Source organism: Anopheles gambiae, chromosome 3, assembly GCF_943734735.2.
Source record: "Anopheles gambiae chromosome 3, idAnoGambNW_F1_1, whole genome shotgun sequence".
Taxonomy (NCBI): domain Eukaryota; kingdom Metazoa; phylum Arthropoda; class Insecta; order Diptera; family Culicidae; genus Anopheles; species Anopheles gambiae.
The window spans coordinates 53,392,069-53,414,754 of NC_064602.1; the positions used below are offsets into that span (position 1 = coordinate 53,392,069).

The 22,686-nt window shown below is 39.2% G+C and overlaps 2 protein-coding genes across 8 annotated transcripts in view; one reads left to right on the forward strand and one right to left on the reverse strand.

Annotated features, from left to right (window-relative positions):
• LOC133393114 (axoneme-associated protein mst101(2)-like) overlaps nt 1-18,180 on the forward strand; it is a 59,667-nt gene extending 41,487 nt beyond the window's left edge. The window contains exon 2 of the mRNA XM_061656575.1: nt 18,158-18,180. Within this exon, the coding sequence (XP_061512559.1) occupies nt 18,158-18,180 (23 nt within the window). The remainder of the gene's footprint in view (nt 1-18,157) is intronic.
• LOC1270953 (transforming acidic coiled-coil-containing protein 1) overlaps nt 17,096-22,686 on the reverse strand; it is a 28,931-nt gene continuing 23,340 nt past the window's right edge. For all 7 annotated transcript variants that reach the window (XM_061655598.1, XM_061655599.1, XM_061655597.1 and 4 more), the window contains 4 exons: nt 19,960-20,064; nt 19,728-19,889; nt 19,493-19,642; nt 17,096-18,394 (listed from right to left, as the gene is read on the reverse strand). In XM_061655598.1, the coding sequence (XP_061511582.1) occupies nt 18,214-18,394; nt 19,493-19,642; nt 19,728-19,889; nt 19,960-20,064 (598 nt within the window). In that variant the 3' untranslated portion in view covers nt 17,096-18,213. The remainder of the gene's footprint in view (nt 18,395-19,492; nt 19,643-19,727; nt 19,890-19,959; nt 20,065-22,686) is intronic.

Consider the following 22,686-nt stretch of genomic DNA (forward strand, 5'->3'; position numbering starts at 1 on the left):
TGAGAGATAGAAAGAGAGAGAGTGGAGGAAAGGTCAGTAGCAAAAAGGAAGTCGAACAATACGGAAGCAAATAAAACTAATTTTTTATGCGATCTTATCAAAAGTGCATGTAAAAAAGGTTTTGCCAAAAGATTTACTTTCCGAATCGTAGCGCTACTCAACAATAAGGTTGGATAAAAGAGAAGGATTAGCAGAAAAGGATTTTTTTGGTTTCTTATTTCTTAGCTTGAACTATAAAAACTAGATACCTGTTATAAACCTAAATTTATGTGTTTTGATTATTTATTAAAAAAAACAGGTAAATTTATATTTTCTAAAAAAGAATATTTTAGCTAAATCGAGTGATAAAACATCTTAAATAACTCAAACAGCGATAAAACATCCTTTTTTGCGAGCTGTGAAACATGGTTTTTAATATTATTTAGTTTTCCACTGTTATATCAACTGGGGTGGAGCAGTAGATATGGCTATCCGACTGAAATGGTTTTTTTTATATGAAGTTTTCAACTGCATATCCCACTGCTCGACTTTTTAACCACGTTGCTATGGCGGCAAACACCATTCCACTCCACTGCCAAACCGATCGGTTAGCGAAGTTTCTGATTGAGAAAACGCAATTGGATACAATTGGAATTTTGCTAACCGATCGGCTAAATTATCCACTCCGTTATCGACTTTCGTTCGCGATGAGGCCCAGTGTGTTTTCGATATATTAACAATGTTACGGTCTTCTTTCGCCGTGGTCTTCTGAGGACGTCCGGTTGACTTGCACGTTTCGGTTGTCCAAGCGCGTTTCAGTTGTCTAAGCACGTTTCGGTTGTCCGAAGCGCGTTTGCCACAAAAGTGCGCGATCGTTCCATTACGAACTCGATCCTTTTGCGCTTAATGCCAGCAGCAGCCATTCGCTTTTACATATGGCGCTGATGATCGGTACAACGTTTACCTCGACCCATTGTTACTAACATTGCTTGCTTGGACCGTCAAGAACGCGCTGGTTAAAAACTTGGACACGGCTGATCCCGTGCTCTGCCTGCGTTCTACTTCTATACGCGATGAATTACATCGTTGTCGAGCAGCGAAAACATCGCATGGATAAAAACTATCAACGAGTACGCGAGTAAGCGTCTTCCCTTCAAAATCGAGAAAAGAATACTGCCGCGCTCATGAAACAAAACGCCCATTGAAAAGAACAACTGCGCGCCAGCTCAATGCACGCACAAAGTTTACCATTCGCACACAACGTGCAACGCAGAGATGCACGAAGGCCTTTCAATGGCGTGCACTGGAGAAACACCTGTGAGGGAATGCCGAGTTCATTGCTATTGTGCGCGTGTCCATTTCGCACCGGTGTCGCATTCACATTCATGAAACAGCACACCTGCGTTTTCGTCCGAGGAACAAGCGCTGCTGTCGATGCAAACTTTAGTTTTTATCCAAGTGTAAACGCACAATGTTTCACATGATAACACACATAATAAGAATAATTTCAACGCAATATGACATCATGGCAAGCTATGTTTTCCAGACACAAACCCGCGCACTTGCAAATACACATTAAAAAGCACACTCTCTTTCTACTACTACACACACACACACATGCACACACACACACACACATACACACACACACACACACACACACATACACACTCACACATACACACACACACATACACACATACACACACACACACATACACACACACACACACACACACACACACACACACACACACACACAAAAGTGACGTGGTAAAACAAGTGCAAGGTGCGTTGAAATAATAATAATAATAATAATAATCTATGATCTATTACCAAAATGTTCGAGGCCTTCGCACCAAATATAATGAATTGCGCCTTTCTGCGAATGAATCAGGGTTTGAAATGCTTGCCCTTACTGAAACCTGGTTAAATGAATCGATTCCATCCAATATGGTCCTGGATAGTGATTCTTACAATATATACCGTTGCGATCGCAGCAGGTTAAACAATGAACGATCGCGTGGAGGTGGTGTGCTGCTTGCATGTTCCAGTCGTTATCCGTCTGTGGCACTTAACATGAATCAACCTACGCTTGAAGCTTTATGTATTCGTGTTTCTTTTCCTAAGTTTCGTCTTTATGTGGGGATTGTTTATGTGCCACCGTATTTGAGCAGCGACCGCAACTATTTCGAATCCCTTTCTGCTTTCATCAGCGATGCATACATGCATATGAAACCGAATGATCATCTTATCCTTCTTGGCGACTTCAATCAACCGGCGTTAGGGTGGTCGCCTGCAGCCGCAGTAAGGTCAGATTCATCTTTACCTATGAGACATTATGTGCCTCATATCTCTTTGAATTCATCCAGTTCCTGCTTTTTGGATGTGTTAAATTTGCATGAACTCTATCAGCTGAACGGGGTGCATAACCATTCAAATCATTATCTGGACCTGGTGCTCTCTAACTCTGCTGCTGCTGCTTGTTCTTCTGTGTATCCTGCTTCGTCACTGCTCCTGCCCCAGGATGCCCATCATCCTGCTCTGGAAATTGCGTTACCGTCTTCTTTATTTAGGGCTAGTAGGGTTAGGAATGAATTGCCTTCTGCTCCTTATTCATTGAGTGTTCGTTATAATTTTCGTCTTACAGACTATCGTAAACTTAATTCTATTCTATCTCGTGCCGACTGGTCTTTTTTTTATCAATGTACATCGGTCGACGAGGCTGTCCAATCGTTTAATGCTTTGTTAACCTCTGCACTCCTTTCATGTACACCTATTTTTCGTTCCCCTCCTAATCCTCCCTGGTCCAATCGTACTCTTCGCAACCTGAAAAAGGATAGAATGAAATATCTTAGGAGGTATCGTCTGAACCGATCTGCTTTCAACTTTCGTTTATTTAAGTACGCTGCCTCTGCGCATCGACTATACAACAGGGCTTGTTTTGAGGCCTATTCGAGTAGACTGCAATCGCGTTTCCGTTCTGATCCAGCATCCTTCTGGCAATTTGTTAGGATTCGAAGAGGGTGCAATACGTTACCTAATGAAATGGTACTTGATTCTCGAACTGCCTCTACGCCTGTTGAGATCTGTGAGCTATTCTCTGCACATTTTTCCCAAATGTTTGAGCCACCGGTTAGTGACCCTAACCTTATTGAGGGTGGGCTACTCTACACGCCAGAGAACTTAATTAATCTCTCCGATATTTCGGTTAGCTCTGAAACAGTTGTACAGGTGTTATTTGGGTTGAAACGTTCTTTTAGTCCTGGTCCAGATGGCATTCCTGCCTCTGTTTTAATAAACTGTAAGGACGTGCTTGCTCCACACCTTGCTAAAATTTTCAACCTTTCACTTTCTCTCGGGGTCTTTCCTGCTCTTTGGAAATCCTGTTGGCTTTTTCCGGTACACAAAAAGGGATGCCGTAGCATTGTCTCTAATTATCGTGGGATAACTCAAACATGTGCCACAGCCAAAACTTTTGAGCTATGTATCTTTCCAACCATACTTCATAGTTGTAGTTCCGCTATTAGCCCTAAACAGCATGGGTTTATGCCTGGTAGGTCTACTTCTACTAATCTCATGTCTTTTGTTACCAATATTTTCAGATCTTTTGAGGCAGGTACACTGGTGGACAATAAAATAGGAAAAAAAATTTTTTTTTGTGTTTTTTTTGCATACACTAGGTGTGTCATCGCCAACAGTTCGAGGCGTACTGAATTTGTAATAGCCGAATTTTGCCTTTTATACTCTCATTTTTGGTGCGCTACTTATCTGAGTTTTGAGTGCCGGCAGCGTTTTGCGGCAGTATAAAAGGAGGGCCAAACCGTGTTGTGCTTCATTCTTCCATCAGTGGTCAAGGTGAAAGGTTGCTGTTTAAAAATTCCACAAAATCATCATGGGTCGCGGAAAGCACTGCACACCAGAGGAGCGAAAACACATTCAGGGGCTGTATCGTGAGAACGTGCCAATCAAGACAATCTGCAAGGCGTTCGGCCGTTCGCGGACGTTTGTTGACAACGCCATTCGTAGCGAGGCTACGGGTAAATCGACAGGTCGTCCGCGAAAAACAACGGCCGACGTTGACGCGCGGATTGTTGAGATGATCAGGGCGGATCCTTTCAAAACTTGCACTCGTATCAAGCAGGAGCTTGGTTTGCAAGTTTCGGCGAAAACGGTGTCTCGCCGTTTACACGCCGCTGGGTTCTGTGCCCGGAGACCGAGGAAGGTTCGTAAGCTGCAGCCGCACCACGTAGAAGCGCGCATTCGGTTTGCCGAAGAACATTTAGCTGCATCCATCTTTTGGTGGAGCAAAATCATTTTTTCGGATGAGTCCAGAATCAATGTGGATGGTTCAGACGGTATTAAATACGTCTGGCGCTTTCCTAATCAGGCGTATCATCCGAAAAATACGATAAAAACCCTAAAGCACGGAGGCGGCCACGTAATGGTGTGGGGTTGCTTCTCCTGGCACGGCACGGGTCCTTTGTTCCGTATCAACGGGACACTGAACTCGGAAGGGTATAGAAAAATACTTAGTCGTAAGATGTTGCCATACGCCCGACAACAATTCGGAGACGAAGAGCATTACATCTTTCAGCATGATAACGACTCTAAGCACACATCGCGAACAGTTAAATGTTATTTGGCAAACCAGGATGTGCAAGTTCTACCGTGGCCTGCGTTGAGTCCTGACCTCAACCCGATTGAAAATCTGTGGTCAACTCTCAAGCGTCAGCTTAAGAACCAGCCTGCACGTTCAGCCGATGATCTATGGACACGCTGCAAGTTTATGTGGGAACGCATAGACAGAAGCGAATGCCGTAATCTCATCGGCGATATGGCCAAACGCTGTCAGGAAGTGATAGCGAATAACGGTCACCAGATTGACCGTTAGAATGTGTTTTCGCTCAGTGGAACACCGCAACACCTCCTCCCAACAACCACTTAAACAGTCCTTTTCAGGGCTACCAAATATTTCTGACAAGAACTATGTCTTTCGGTCACAGAAAAAAGTTCCTATTTTTATGTCAACCAGTGTACCCAACTTGATGCAATATACACTGACTTTCATGCTGCATTTGATAGTTTGCCCCACTCTTTACTATTAGCTAAACTATCTAAACTTGGTTTTGGTGATGGCATTATTAGCTGGCTGTCCTCATACTTAAGTAATCGATCTTGCAGGGTTAAAACCGGGTCGTACTTATCTGAGGAGTTTTTTTGTACGTCAGGTGTCCCTCAGGGTTGTGTGCTAAGTCCACTTCTGTTTTCTTTGTTCATCAATGATGTCTGTAATGTTTTACCTCCTGATGGTCATCTCCTTTATGCGGATGATATCAAAATCTTTTTACCTGTGTCCTCTTCTTCTGATTGTATGAGTCTTCAGCATTACCTTAATGCATTTGTTCATTGGTGTTCATCCAACTTACTTCGCTTGTGCCCTGATAAATGTTCTGTTATTTCTTTCTCTCACTCTCTTTCTCCTATTTCATTTAACTATACTCTCTCTAACTCGTCTCTCTCTCGTGTTTTGTCCATCCGTGACCTTGGTATTATACTCGACAGTCGTCTTAACTTTAAACTGCAGCTTGATGAGGTTCTACTAAAAGCTAATCGAACTCTTGGGTTTATTTTACGTTTTACCTCTATTTTTAGAGATCAAAGCTTCTTAAGAAACCTTTATTGTGCTCTGGTAAGGCCTCTTCTTGAATATGCTAGCATCATCTGGAATCCTCCTACTATTGATGGCTGTTCGAGAATTGAAAGCATTCAGCGCCTTTTTACCAGGGTTGCTTTTCGTCGTTTGTTCGGTGCTGCCTCACTACCTCCCTATGAAACGCGATTGCAGTTATTCAATCTTCACTCTTTAAGCTTCCGCCGCCAAGTGTCTCAGGCATGTTTTATTGGTGGCTTATTACTTTCTGATACTGATGCTCCTGATTTACTCTCGTCCATCTCGTTGTATGTTCCCTCTCGTTCCCTTCGTCCTCGTGATCCTCTGTCAATTGAAACACGTCATACTCTCTATACTTTCAATGATTCTATTCTATCCTGTTTCAGGTTGTTTAACCACTTTTACTATCTCTTTGATTTCGACTCCTCTCTCAACTCTTTCCGTAACCGTATTTTTTCTTCTAATTCTCTTTAATTATTCTTCTAAGTTTCATTAAGTTTTGATAGTCTCTACGCTCTACCTTTGTTTTTTTTCTTTAATTTTTTTGCTAGGTCTAGACTAGTTTAGTTAGGCTTAGTTTTTCATGAATTATTTTGTTTATTTGTTAGGGTTTATTTAGTTTTAAGTCTGCCTTATTTAGCCTTGATGGCGGATATTGTATTAATAAATGAAATGAAATCAAATGAAATAATAATAATAAAAAACTTTGCATTGCAGTCCACACCCGGGTAAGAGTTTGTCTTGACTTTGTTGCTGCCGGGTTACCGCTGTGACGCGACAAATGCACGGAATGCACTCGACCAAAGCATGAACCTACCGATCCGAACCCATTCCAAGGCATTGCCGGTCAATCGGCGTCATGATAACTACTCCAAACCAACAAGCCACCAGATTCTGGACGGACAGGTGCAGCACCATACGCGCACCGTAATAAACAAATCCAGAATCCTCTTTTGTAGGGATTCAATTCAAAATGTTGTTTCCACTTGCGTCCGGTAGCTGAATTAGAAATAAATGTGCAACATATCACACGCACGTTTGCTTTGATCGTGTGTCTTTTTAATACCCCCAACAGCAGAGCCAATCGCAAAGATGCCAATACCAATGGTTGTGTTGTCTCTCAGGTAGCGAGATCGAAAATGGTATTTTGGTATTTTGTAGCCGCAGCGGATGAAAATGTACGCATCAGAAACAAATAGTTTTGGGGTTTCCAAACGCACGCACATTGTGTGTACACAAACACGCGCGCAAACTCTCACACACACACACACACACACATGCACGCGAGCACGCACGCACGCACACATGCACGTACGCCTGCACGCGGGCACGCACCCGCGAAAGCGCAAACGCCAGCACGCACCCACGAAAGCGCAAACGCCAGCACGCACCCACGAAAGCGCGAACGCAAGCACGCACCCCCCACCAGAACCCTCTCCCCCCCCCCCCCCCCCGCATGATCGATTCAGGCTACCTCATCGGTAGAACGGCTGGTTCAGCTATCCTGTTGTGCATCCTCATCCAAAGCGCCAGGCGGGGTGGGGGATCGCGACATGATAGAGTGAACGATCACTTTCCCCGCGCTGTGTGTGTGCGTATGGGTATCGAGACCCGAAAACTCCAGCCAGATTTCGGCATATTAAAAAATAAATTTTATTGCCACTATTCATTGCTAAATGATGCTTAGAAGGTCGTTGAAGCGTCAAACATGTTCAAATTAAAAAATATTAGATTAGTGTTAGACGTTCTCCTACGCTTGTTTTAAATAGACTTCTTCACCCTCAATTGGCAGGGGCATCGAATGGTCCCATCAGCAGCGGCACGAAATAAAATAAACCATCAATACACCGATAACAATTCAAATCCCTATCCAGCTTCTCCCACAGCGTCTCAAGGTCACACACAAATTAATAAATGCTAACACCCACCAATAACAATACACAACCGCAATGCACATATGAGTATCAACGCATACACCGCAACAGCCAATCAGCTGGCGGCGGAAGGCACGGGCAGAAGCGCAAGTAAGGCAGGGCAGGGTGAGGAAGGGAGAAGAAGCGGACGAAAAAATGGGCGCCAATAATTTTAAATTTTTTTTTGACCGTTTTTTTTGCTCCGCCGCCATAAATAGTTCGTCCATTTCGCCAACAGATGACGCTAAACTTGCTCGACCCAGCGCAGGAATCGCTGAAGTCTAGCGAGGGAACGGGCCAAAATCTGCGCTGCCCGCTGCGCAAAGCCCCGCTGCGCAAATTCGAGCAGTTTTCTGCGTAGTTTTTTGCGTCGTTTTGTGTAAAAAAATACGCAAAAAATACGCTAGACTTCAGCCAAAACTAATGCTTGCATTGTCACCGGCTGCGTCTACACACTCCATGCATTCTTAGAAAACGCACTGCACGCCGCCCGATCGATCACCGCTACCTACGAGACAATACAACCATTTAATTGGCACCACCATCTTTGCGACCGGTTCTGCTGTTCGGGGTATTAAAAAGATAAACGATCGAAGCAACCGTGCGTGTGATATGTAGCACATTTCTTTCCAATTCCGCTAGCGGATGCAAGTGGAAACAACATTTTGAATTGAATCCATACAAAAGAGGATTCTGGATTTGTTTATTACGGTACGCGTATGGTGCTGCACCTGTCCGTCCAGAATCTGGCGGCTTGTTGGCTTGGAGTCGATATCATGACGCCGAGCGACCGGCAATGCCTTGGAAATGAGTTCGGCTCGGTAGGTTAATGTTTTCATCGATTGCATTCCGTGCATTTGTCGCGTCACAGCGGTAACACGGCAGCAACAAAGAGAAGCCAGTCTCTTCTCCGGGTGTGGGCTGTTATGCTTTGTTATTCCTCTTCTTCTTATTATTATTATTGGCGTAATGGCCTACGCGATCATGTCGGCCTTTTCAGGACTTGAGTACCACGTAGCCGGATAGTCACCCCTTACTACGGCGGACGGTTCATACGCGGTTAGAACTCACGACGGGCATGCTGTTAAGATGTGCGGAATGATGGCGGTGCCGCGGGCCCGCTCCTATCCAGCGGGCAACTTGCATACTGCCACACTGTATCCTGCCCGATGCATACGCTGCAGGCAGGGGGAAGGATGCAGCTCCACAATATAAAAAACACCGTCATGAACACCTTCCTTTCTTTGACCGATGGATCAAAACATTCCGGAAGAATACACATTTGGCGACAGTTTTGCACACACACGCACACTCACACCCTTGCGCAGACGGCTCAGCCTATCTATGTAATCTACGACATACGAAAGGAAAAGCATAGTGTCACATAAAGTTATGCTTTATGCAATTAGGATTAAGCTTTCCTATGCACGGCCATGGCCACCTGTGGTGCGTGCGCTACTTGGAATTAGGGTTCTGCGCGTTGCACAGCAAACCCTCCAGCGTGAGCTAGCGATTCGTTAGTTATTTTAACATTGCAGCGATTGAAATCATTGCGCTTTTTTGGTTTGTTTTGTGAAAAATCAAATGCAGCGCCGCAATTTTTGTTAACGGTTTTTTTTAAGGGCCACAACAGCTCGCGAGCATTGACCACATGCGTGAAAGAGATAGCGCTATGGAGGGAAAAAGCACGGACGACGGCTGACAGCGATTGGCCGTCTGACGTACCAACACATCCAAACCTTCGACAGCGCGCTCAGGCGAGGGGTAGGAAGCGGAGCCAGGGACGGGTAGCTCGAAACGCTGCTCGACAAATTTGCCGTAGGAGGGAAAAAGAAGGCCTGAGAAAATGCGCGAAAGGGAATTATTTCTTCCGTCGCTTTGCACAGGGGGAGCTCGCGAGCATTGACCACACGCGTGAAAGAGATAGCGCTATGGAGGGAAAAAGCACGAGCGACGGCTGACAGCGATTGGCCGTCTGACGTACCAACACATCCAAACCTTCGACAGCGCGCTCAGGCGAGGGGTAGGAAGCGGAGCCAGGGACGGGTAGCCCGAAAACTGCTATACAATGCAAACAGCTGACAGGTTGGTTCTATTTTATATGAATTAGGTTTATTGATAGCTTATCATTGTGTTTTGGTTATTTTATCGTTTGAAAAATTATTTGCCTTAAATGACCCAGTTCCTGTATTGAAGTTTCTATTGTTTTCGTTAGACTTGAATGTGCACAAGAAAGCATGCGCTTCCTCGATGCTTTTTGGACGAGCGGCTTGTGCATAGCCAAAATAGGGCTTGCGTAATCCGCTTATGTATGCTGCTAAACTATACTCATATATAAAATCATTAATTACGTCCCATTGAGCGCTGTATTTGGCATTTTGTTTAGCACTAGATCTTATATTGTACACTATCTGTTTAGTTTTTTTTTTTATAATATTCTTCAACACTTCCTTCCATGCGGTTATGCCATAATTGACAATTATACGATGACAATTTTTTTTGTCTCATAGGGCGTCTATTAAAATAGCTTTAACCTCACTAAAATTAGAAGGAGTGCCATTAACACTAGAATCGCCGGACTTTTCAACCTTACTAAAACCGCCATATGGGACAATTTTGTCCCATTCGTTATGTGTACATATTTAGACATGTTTATCATTTCCTAAGGGTTTCATGTGGTAAAATAATTAATAAACTCCATAATTAGGTATAATAAATCTTTATAAGATGACGAACCAGTGCTACTAATAAAATTGCGCTAGAGTGTACGGTAGAATGCTTTATGGACTAGACGATTGAATATAGCGAAAACATAAGCACGTAGTTGTAGAGTTCTGGTTCGGTGTAATATTTATTCGCCCGTCTTCGGCGGTGGTTCAATAACAACTGTCAACCTATTCTCCCTACTTGTACATGCTGTCCCTCTCTGTCACTGCTATTGCATTCTACAATCCCTTTCCTCCTCCAAGAAAAACAGTGAAAAAAAAACCTTTCTTATATTCTGTTATACAGATTTTCCATAGTTTTTCAACTTAAAGCAAACAATTCACGGTTAACAATATCGATTGTATATACATCTACGTCTAATCCTTAAATCCTAACAAAAACTATGGAAAATTTGCATGGTCTAACTTTTTAATTGTCATAATACTTCATGATTCTGACTACTCTGTCGTGGTTTCTTGCAAATGATTTTTTTTTTGTACATCTATATCTCGATCTTCTATTCTTCCACTTCCTTCATAGCATTAGTAACTTGATGGTTGTATCATAGATGTGCTCCATCTCTCCACGTGTTCTGAAATCCTAATGCGTATAGTACATTTCCGTGTCTCGGCCACCTCGAAGGACTTCTCTGCATCATGATTCAGGGTACAGTCCTGTGCATTACGCTAAAGATAAGCTGCAAAAAAAAACATTATTTTTTCAAAATAATTTCATTTTTTCATTTAGCATTCCCAAACTCAATACTTATCCGATACATGTAACTGTAACTACAGCTGATTTTTCTTTGAGATCTGCGCTCAACCGATTCAACATCCTTCGTTGGTTCAATTCTACTCGGTGTAACTTCTGCATTGCTCCTATAAATTCCGTGTCATCTTCCTTCTCGCTTTCTTTGCTTGACTTCATTCTTAACACTTCAAACACATCTACATTTATAACTCTCTTCATCGATGACTCATGTCAGACTTTTTTTTTGCTAAGTAGATTCCTACTTCAACGCTTACTTATTTCATCATTTCAAAGCCTATTTGACATAAATAACATATATTCTACATATTTACAGTAATGTTCGATTCTTGTCTTATTTACTTGTTCTATTTATCACAATTCCTACAATACGTCGCTTCTTCGAAATATCTTTTGTATCTATACTTCTTGTTAACTTTGCTCTTCCCTGTTTTCCTAACTCATTCCGATGCATTTTAGCTTTTGTCAGTCTCACAACCATGATCAAAAGACATTACATAATCTTTCATTACATTATTATGGACATTCTCTTTCAGATATCATCTTAGCTGGTCTTACGGGTTGGTTTTACAAACTTGAATTCTTTTTTTTATCTCACGTATAATCTACTGACCTGGGACTCGTCCAAAATGTTTGTCAGTTACTCTTTATTCCATGAAGGAATGATCTTTCCTGCACCAAGTTTTGCTATCTACACGTACTGGAAGGTGTGGCAAAAATATCAAACATGTTATTGTATATGCTCTTAAATTTTCTTCTTTCTTTTTTTTTAACGTTATGTTTTATTTTGTCCGTAATGAATTTTCATTTCCCTTTTTTGCGATGTAAGATTGCAACTACCTTAAGTAGTCATTATGATCTCTTTTTTTAATTGTTAAGCATTTAAAAATTAATTACCCATCCCATTTTAATAATCTTCATAATCAGCCTGTTACTCTGTGTTGTCCGTGTGTATCAATCTGTTAGTGACTTCATTTCGATTACTTTAACCTTCGCTCGCGTAGATAATTTTGCCCATTTGTCCAATCATATGCCTGTCTTCTTCTAATTGCTTTGGCTACTATCCTCGATGGAGCCTAATTTTTATCAGCTGTTTGCGTTGACCTTATTCGACCCTACTTCAAGACCTTAACCGAACTTATCGCTAATTTGCTCTAAATCAGGTACCAAAATCGGTCAGCTAGCTGTCAAATTGGACGTCCTTTCATCCTAGCAGCTATCATAGCAATTAGCCTAGCTCCATCTGGAATGGGTTGAATTTGGAATTAGTCGATCTGGATCTGGAGATCTGGACAATCTATCTGGATTGCGATTATAGCGAGTAAACCCTTCGAGCCAATGTTTTTTTGAACTTGTATCCTGTTATCAATTTTGGTATTGTATCATAAGCATAGGAAGAGCAATGATTCCCTCTAAATTTTTGAAATACTCTATCATTACCACAAACCTCCAAAGCAACTGCATTCTTAAAATACTACATCTTGTTGGATAAACACAATACCGATTAATGAAATCAACAAATTGATTATTTTTCAATCTCCAATAGCTAGATCCATAGTTTATAATCAAGTCTTCTAATCTATCTATCATCATGTGCATTTCGGTTGAATCACAATTCCGTCGTGATGTTTTAGTATTTGGTTTGCAAACAAATCCCTTTTGTTTATATAAATGCATGACTAACGATTTTATGTAATTATTTTTAACAGTAGGAATTATTCCCCGATTTTCGTTCGCATTACATTACTTTCTTTTAAGTTATCAACAAGATTTCTAATTAACGAGACTCTAACAAAATTTGCCTATTGTATTTTTTTATGCATCAAAAGAGCCTTATGTCAGTCAGCACCACATCTAATTATGATTTATTCTATTAAATGTTATCACATAATACAAACTATCTCTACATTCTTTTCGTTTTTGATCTTTTCTTTGATTGAAGTTATTTTTGAATACCTTGTTTTTTTTAATTATATTTATTTATGTTGTTTTAACTATCTCCAACTTATTCGTTTTTTTTTTGTTTATTGTATCGTGTCTCTTAATTGTATTTTTCCTCTAAATCTTCAATTTTATTTTCTCTCTCTCTCTCTCTCTCTCTTTCTCTCTCTCTCTCTCCCTCTCTCTCTCTCTCTCTCTCTTTCTCTCTCTCTCCCTCTCTCTCTCTCTCTCTCTCTCTTTCTCTCTCTCTCTCCCTCTCTCTCTCTCTCTTTCTGTCTCTCTCTATCTATATCTATCTCTCTCGCTTTCTCTGTCTCTCTCTATCGCTTTTTTTATGTGCAACTGTGCACTGCACATAACAGCCGGAATCGCATTCTTCTTACTGCACATAATCACATTCAAGATGTCACGCACATTGAGCTTCTCGCGCTTCCAGCCACTCTTTGGCTTGTTTTTATATTAATCTAAGTTGCCTTTTATGTGACAACTTGGCTTGCCAGATTAATCTCTTTTCCCACCACTATACTTTCCTTTCCATTTCTCTTCATCTACTTTTGTCGTCAGCGTATGCTGCATAATATCAATTTTCCTATTTTAATATGGCAATTCTTCTGACTTGATTTCTATGTTATGGAACCATACCGGTCTAACATTAGTTTTAGTGCGGCACTTCGAAATTCCTCGGTCTTGCCTTTGGTGCTACATACTGGATATTCATACTAGATCATACTGGACTCACATTCTCATTACAATATGGCACTACAGATTTCTCTGGACTTGCTTTTTGTGCTACGGAATCATACCGGACTCACATTAGTTTCAATGCGGCACTACGACATTTATCGGTCTTGCCTATTGCGCTACGGAATCATACCGGACTTACATTCTTATTACAATATAGCACCACGGATTTCTCCGGGCTTGCCTTTTGTGCTACGGAATCATACCAGCCTACAATTAACTTTAACACGGCACTTCGAATTTTCGGACTTGCCTTTTGTGCTACGGAATCATACCGGGCTCACATTCTCATTATATGGCACTACGGATTTCTCCGGACTTGCCCTTATTGTGCTACGGAATCACACCGGACTCACATTCATTTTAATACGGCACTTCGAATCTTTCGGACTTGCCTTTTTGTGCTACGGAATCATACCGGGCTCACATTCTCATTATAATATGGCACTAAGGATTTCTCCGGACTTGCCCTTATTGTGCTACGGAATCACACCGGACTCACATTCATTTTAATACGGCACTTCGAATCTTTCGGACTTGCCTTTTGTGCTACGGAATCACACCGGACTCACATTCATTTTAATACGGCACTTCGAATCTTTCGGACTTGCCTTTTGTGCTACGGAATCATACCGGGCTCACATTCTCATTATATGGCAATACGGATTTCTCCGGACTTGCCCTTATTGTGCTACGGAATCACACCGGACTCACATTCACTTTATTACGGCACTTCGAATCTTTCGGACTAGCCTGTTAACTATGGAAAAAACTGCGCTAGGGATTTGTAAACAGACTCGCATTTTATTTGTTTCGGATTGCTGTTCGCTACGGTCTTCGATCGGAATCGCATCTCCTTTTACGACTGTTTGTTTTTTATAAACTATTTTTATTTGCACTGCGGTCTTTAACCAGACTTGCATGCTTCTTAATGTTTCAGTTTTCATCAAAACCAGTGCGCTACAGATTTTTAACCGGACTCGCATCTTTTTTAAAATTGAAATTTTTCAACATCTTTCTGTTTACAAACACTGTGCGCTTGGGGTTTTCAGCCGGATTCGCATTCTTTTTTATAATCATTATAATTATTTCGATATGCACTACGGTCTTCAACCGGACTTGCATGCTCCTTGATGTCTTGTTTTTTTTTTTAAACACTGTGCACTACGGGTCTCCAACCGGACTCGCATATTCTTTTAAAATTATATTTATTCAAAGTCGCTTTTTTATTACAAACACTACTTTGCGCTGCGGAGTTTCAACCGGACACGCATTCTCTTTTTTTTAATCAATAGTATTATTTTGGGTATGCACTACGGTCTTCAACCGGACTTGTATTCTTCTCGATTTTTCATGTTCTTTCTTATTTTTTTTTTTTAGTTTGCCAAACTGCGCTGTAGATTTCAAACCAAACTCTCATTCTCTTTTCCCGGTCAGCAAAGTTAATCATGCTTTCTCGCTCTAACATATTAAAATGTTTGTTGGGTTCTGTTAGTAAGCGTCAGTTTTGTTGATTGGGTACGCAACATGGCTGTCATTTACACTCGCGCCTTTTCCACGTTTGGGACAATGCTTCGGGATTTTGCCGAACTCACCTTTTTGCCTTTCTTTCGTAAAACGCTACGCGCTACAACTTTTTTCCAGACTCACTCTTTCCATCATCTCTTATCTGCACGTTTTACACACCACCAACAAAAAAATCGTACCGGCTGCGCCAATTGTAGAGTTCTGGTTCGGTGTAATATTTATTCGCCCGTCTTCGGCGGTGGTTCAATAACAACTGTCAACCTATTCTCCCTACTTGTACATGCTGTCCCTCTCTGTCACTGCTATTGCATTCTACAGTAGTGAGCAAGAGTAAAAGCACGTATGTAGTTAAATACTTTCGCGCACTTTTATTGTTCTATTCGTATTGACATGCCTTGTCACAAAATGCGTACACGCCAGTGCTGCCAGACTTGCAGAAGCACACCCCTCACTCGTTGACAGCAGGGATGCCAGCCATCACAATTAAATTTGCTTATGGGACAAAAATGTCCCATATGGCGGTTCTAGGATAAAAATGATTTTTTTAAAGAACCATATGGAATACAATTATTTTTATTAGCGCATTCGAAAGATCGTTCAAAATAAATAAAAGTCAGAAAATTTCAATGGTTTGTCATGACGGCAAGCGGAATCGAGTGCGATGGGACAAAAAAGTCCCATCGACGGTTCTAGTGTTAACACACAATACGTCTTTTGCATGACCTTCTATTTTATTGAGTACTGCAGTGAAATAAATTCGAAAAGTATTTGGTGGCACAATACTTTCAAATATTTTTAATGTTTCCTCAGCTGTATTTAACCAACACGTTAATTGTTTTTTATTCCCGTTAAATGATGAACATTTTTATGGGATCGGGTATTTTAAACATACTTCCGAAATCAGTTGACGCTGTTGGTTGAGTTTCAATTTCTACTCTTTGTTCGCGCACATGAAACGTGTTATTTAAACGTTCTTCGTGCTGGGTTTTTTTTTCCACCATTTGGATTATCACAATAGAAAGATTTTTAATCTGTTCCGTGAGTTCAGCTTCATTCGCCATTTTGCTTTCCAATGAAAGGTTTTCGATGTCGATATGGATAGAAATAGGCTCGAAAGTTAATGAACTTTCCGATAATTCTTCCGTTGAATTATCTGAAATAGTTATTTCAGAATTGCTTCTCCACATTAGGAGCGGACAGGTTAATTGCCCGGCTCTTTGTTCACTTTTGTTAGCGCTTAACACGTGCTGTTAAAAGCTTACCTTACCGTGCCGTTCGCTTGTGTGAGTGAGGTCGTTAACGTCCGGGTGATAAGAAACGGCGGTATCGCAAATCGCCGTAGCTTTAAAGATCGCTATGGAACGGAACGAATTCCGGATACTCTTATTGTGAGATTTTCACTTCTCTACACTTGCACTGTTTTTTAATCTTACTAACACCAGACTACTACCGGCTGCGCCAATTATGAGTCGTTATAATTTATTTATTTTGAACACACTTTATTATCGAACCGTACTGGGTGAAGTTTGAACGCAAAGAGGAAGATCGAGTGCACGACAGGCTATGTTATTCCTCCGGGCATAACGAGTTCGAGCAGTCCGTGAGACGCGTTTGTATTACTCTGTCAAATACTTCACAGCTTCGTCATCTTGCTTCTAATTATAGTAATCTATGTGCGCCCATAGTGTTACCATAATTATATACATAGAATATATATAGTATATATATAGAAGAGAAGAAAGAGACAACACAGGTTTGAGAAACTCGCGAATTCGAGTGAAATATAGTAATGAAGTTCTTTTTTCCGTAACAATTCTTTCAGTATTACAAATCGATAAACTATAAATTATGACTGTAACTAGTTGTTATATTTTATTCTTGTAGGCTTTTTTACAGCATTTTTATTGTAGTATGATAATATATTTGTTATAACGGTGTCATGAGTACTAAATTATCTTTTTAGGAAAGAATATTGTAGTATGTGTTAGTTGTAGTCTATAACGGCTTCTTAACTAACGTGTGAGTTGCCTAGTTATTTTCATGGCATCCAAATATAGTGAAATTAGGGAACGGAATATCCGAAACATTTGCTGAGACTAAAAAACACGAACCGGAATTTCGCGCCTGCTGTACAACCGATGTACAACAGAGTTCAACAAGGCGTGGAAAAGTGACAGTTGAACTGTGATTATACATCGATTAGACATCAGGTGCGATTTCTTGCTCTTGAATTCAGGTTCGAGTATTTTCAGCCTAACAGAGCCAAACGTTTCATTTGTTTAAAATCAACGAACGGATAAGCCAATTGAAATAGAGAGCAGCGGGTTTTACCTTTTTCCAATATTATTACTGAAATATAAACTAAATAAACAAATGGATCTATATTCCCTGCAAATCAAATAAAACATAAACAAAAACATAAGTAATCATAGCCGGTTCTCGAGTTACGCGTTACCTTCGTTCTAAAAATATCTCTGTAGCTCGAACATCTGTAGCGACTGGAATATAGCGAATTTCAGCAAAAATACATTTAGTTGATATATTGTTTTATGTAAAGTTGTTGATTTTAACCAATAAATTAAATATTTTACAATAGTCACCCAAACAAATTGTAATCTTTTCTCTTTGTATTCATTTTAGATTTCGACAGAAAACAAGTTTTTTTTTGCATTTGGTATTTAAGGAGGCAAATAGCTTCAAGGACTGTATGTTTTGGTAAACTGGCTATCTACGAATCCTCGTACGAGAACAACGTAACTCAAGAACAGACTGAACAGAAGTTTTAGCTGCAATGAAAAAAAAATATTACATGGTTATATCCGGAAAAAATATGCTGATTTGTTTCATATTCAGGCTTATGAAGAATAGAAACACTAAATAATTCTTTTAAATCTGTTACTCATTGCAGAAAAGGAATTCTACAAGGCATAAGAACAAGTAGTTCGCCTAAATAAACTGTATCGTTCAATTAGTCTCGCTGATTAATTCGTCACATATCTTCACCAACTCTTCATTTTCTTTTGATTTTTGAATCAACTGCTCATTGATCGAAATTCGATATAGTTCTTCTTTTTTTATCTGAGCCTTAAGTTTGGCCGATTCTTGGGAATGATTACGAAGGGCTTCATCAATTTTGGTATTTGCGCTACAACGGTAAAAAAAAGTAAATTAAATGTGAGATTTAAATTTAAATTTAAATATATGATGTAAAGAAAACATTTATATTTTATTTTTGTTGTTTAATAATTAAACTTCAATTTATAAAGCACTACTTTTACTTGTACAGTGGAACGCAGTTTTTCCGAACCAATTGAGACCTAGACCTCGCCCGAATAGTCGCATAACACGGACAATAGGTTGTAGATTATGTTTTGACTCTAATTAAAAAAATCCATCTAGTATTCAAGGAGTGATGGGTTAAAGTGCACCGGACTACCACGCACGCACAGCTATGTATTGTTTGCATTTTCAAAAAATCTAATAAAATGCATTTGAAACCGCAAATCAAAATTAGCATAACATATTACGACAGTTTATCGACGACAATAACATTAAACCTTCATTTGAAAAAATAAAAATTGTACATGTATGAGTAGCTTCTGGGAAATTATGTGATATTGTGAAGAATTTGGCGCAATAAAAACAGTTGATTCTGAGTAAAATTTCCTGGTAATCTTGATGTATGTAGAACATGAACCAAAAATATGTTCAGTCAAATAAAAAACAGAACAACACCCAAAAAGGAAAAATTGAAGCCATTTAACCTTACATTCACTTAGAACTGTGCGTGTAAAACTGAAAGAGGTAACTGCAAATCGAATACCATTCGATTAATCAAGACATGAATAAGAAGTTTTCAAAAAAACATCAAAACGTCATTCTATAATCCTGTATATTGGTTTACCTAATTACCATGTTTTAAAGAAAATTCTTATTGTTTTGGCGAACATGATTTTAAGGGTAATATCTTAAATTTGTCCTGTATATTATTTTTTATCATCAAGTTATCGGTTCGTAACGGTTTTCACAACCCTTCTCCTGGATAAATCATATACATCAAAATACAATGGTTATTTAACTATTACTTTCGAACAGCATGGAAAGGATAACCGAATTAAAAGGTACCCGTGTGAACGGCGTTCTACTGTATCACAATTTTAAACTCGGGCCAACGAAGAATAATTGATTTGTTATGGAAAGTAAAAATGGTGCATATGGTTTGGTACATGAAATTTAAACTTACATTTCAAGTTGACTCATCGCATGACATTTCATCTTTTCATATCGCTGCTCTTGTGCTCGAAGACATTCCTCAAGTTTCACAACTTTTTCCACCAGTTTCTCTTCATTTTCTTTGTATTTAATTGCATTTTTTTTCATGCGTTCATATTTCCTGCAAAGCATATATTAATTCGGTAAAAATGGTTGAGATAAAATCATTCGACAACATCTTTCTTAAAAGCTCTTCTGAGACTTACGCATACAAGTTCGAGAAAGTTTTCTCCAATGATTCTAAATGTTGTGCGTTGATTTCATTATCTTGTTTAAGACTGTCGCATTCAATTTCGTGATTGCGGATGAGAATTTCCTTTTCTGATATCAATTCGGCGATAGTCCGTTCATATGCTTCAACCACATTGCTGTCGAAAATAATTGTAACATAAATTAGTACATACGGTAATATTATATATCACACAATCCCATAATTACCTCATCTTGGAAATGGTTTTATCTTTTTCAGTAATTCGCTTCAACATGCTTTCTTCTCTTAGTTCAACGTCATGCATTTTTTTCTCTATATCAGCAATATTCATCCTGTAACATAACAATATTTTATTAGAATAAGTAAAAAAACACAAGTTGTCCCTCCACGCAAAAAACTATTAATTTTTATTCGAATAAATCTGCACAAATTTTATACAACAAAAAAAACAAAATTCTTGGGATTATATTACATTGCATATCGTACAACGCCATGATAAATAACAACCGACTATCTAGAACGTCAGAAAATTGGATAAAAATGAATGTCGGGACGTACGCTGCCGCTACAAACGGATTCAATGCTACCAGTCATTGAATTGTTCGGATGCTTAATGCACTAAAATCAACATTAAACAGATTTTTTGAACCCCCGTTATGACCTTCGTGGATGAGCAAATTGATAGATAATCATGTCTTAATATTGATTATGTTTATGTAATAATAAGAAAAGCAACAATTTTGAACAAAAATGAAAGGAAGTTCAGCAATCGTTAATAAAGATAAGATTCATTGATAAGTCATGAGTATCAAAAAGGCAATAATATTATTATTATTATCTTATTATTGGTATTAACAACTTCTAAAATTACTATTAAAACAATTTTAAACATAAAAATATATTTAATCAACAAAAATGCTTATTTTTTTGGCTCCTATAGGTAAAACTAGGATATTGAAACCATAATCATTGATTAAATTTATTTAATAATCTAATTAATAACAGCGCACTTGAACCGAATGTAATTATGATTAAAATTGACTATAAACGTAAATTGAATAGGTAATAAATGTATCATCTCATATATTGAATTTAATTAAATATATTCAAAATGTTATATATTTTATAGTTATTGGACATGTTACTCCAATTTAAAGCTTTCAGGGGTTTTAGGAAATTTTGATGAGTATTTCTCATAAACCCTACAATGGAACAATGAAAAAAATAAACATTCTTTTACTTGTAATTTAAGAATTTATTATCGTTAATATCGAAACATCTTAATACAAATAACTTAAATTTTCATCGCAGTTTAAAATATGTTTTATCTAAAAAATATACACCGATTGATCGCGTGGATAAACTAAAAAGTGAAATAATTGGTTCCAGGTCAAGAAAAGTACAGGTAGATAGGGTTTGTTACGGTTGTACCAATTAATGATTGAGTAGCTTTGATAGACTCTTTTAGAACTGGCTTTCGTAGGATTTATTGAACAGTTTAAAAATTAGTCAGTCCTTTCTGCTTTCTCTTTTGCTACTGACCATTTTCGATGGCGCCCCGGTACTCGATCAGCTGATCTGCTTGACCCTATTGGAGCCTACTTAATGACTTGAGCCGTACTTAGCTAGTTTGCCCTAAAATCGATTAGCTAGTTGTCCCATATTTGCGGATATCGTTTTGTCCTTATCTAACAGGTGCCGCCATCTGGTATTTTTAGTTCCAACTATTCGAGCTATCGTATACAGCTTGATGTTTTATAAACAATCGTCTGTCAAAATGCACGAGGTCGTTATCGTGCCAACGGGGTTTATATACATCACAACCATACGGAACACGGACGGAGCAACGAATAGAAATAAAGAAGAGCACAATTTAGAGCGAAAGGTGAATATGACCGTGAGAACATAGGATTTTTCAGATAAATAAATAACGTTTACCATTGATCTTACTAATGCATGTACCCGTATTCACTAATTTCACATAATTCTTTGAGAGATGTTTAAGCATTTCCTTTTCTTCTTCTTCTATTAAGTTAAGCATTCCCTTCAATATGTATCTAATGCTGGTGACAATACCTTTAACAAGATGAGCGTCACGACACACATTGCTTGTAGGGCACTACGAAACAGTCTAAATTTAAATTTTATCACATCGAAGCAGCCAATGGTTGGCAATATGCATGCATGCATTAGTAAGCCGTGGAAATTATTCACATCGAAATCAAAAGTGATTAGATCAATGACAAACGTTATTAATTCTATTGAAAACCCATGTAATGGTCTCAAAATGCGGCAATGCGAACAGCATTACAGGATTTTTGAGAATTATATAGACATGTTCATCGAGTTCAACGAATCTACAGTTCAGGCATATAATAGACTCTTTCAGTGACTCTCTCTCTTTTCCTTTACCGCATAATTGTAATAATATTAGAGAAAACAGCTGAGTTGAATTTATGAAAATTGTACTTAGAAAAAATTAGGAAAATAATAGCCAACTCTGATGGTATTTCTTTAGACCAGGGGCCTCCAAACTTTTCAGCCCGCGGGCCGCATTGCTTCAAAAATCACTATGTTGAGGGCCATTTGATGTTACCTATAATTGATGAGTGAACGTTTAAATCTCATTTTATAACAAAATACTAACGATACTTGAACAGATTTGTGTTACTAAAGCATGATTTTTGTCTAAGATGTGTAAAAAAAAATACAATTTCTTTTGAAAAAGTCAAAATAACCTAATATTTATTCTAAATCTGGCAAAGTCATCGGGGCCGCATTTTAAGCTCTTGAGGGCCGCATGCGGCCCGCCGGCCGTAGTTTGGAGACCCCTGCTTTAGACATTAGATCCGATTCTCCCTCCGCTGTGGACATAGCGGCAGAGCAATTTAGTAATAGTGTTAAAGCAGCTCTTACTTTGTTATCCTCGTTCTAAACCTTTCTATCGCCATCCT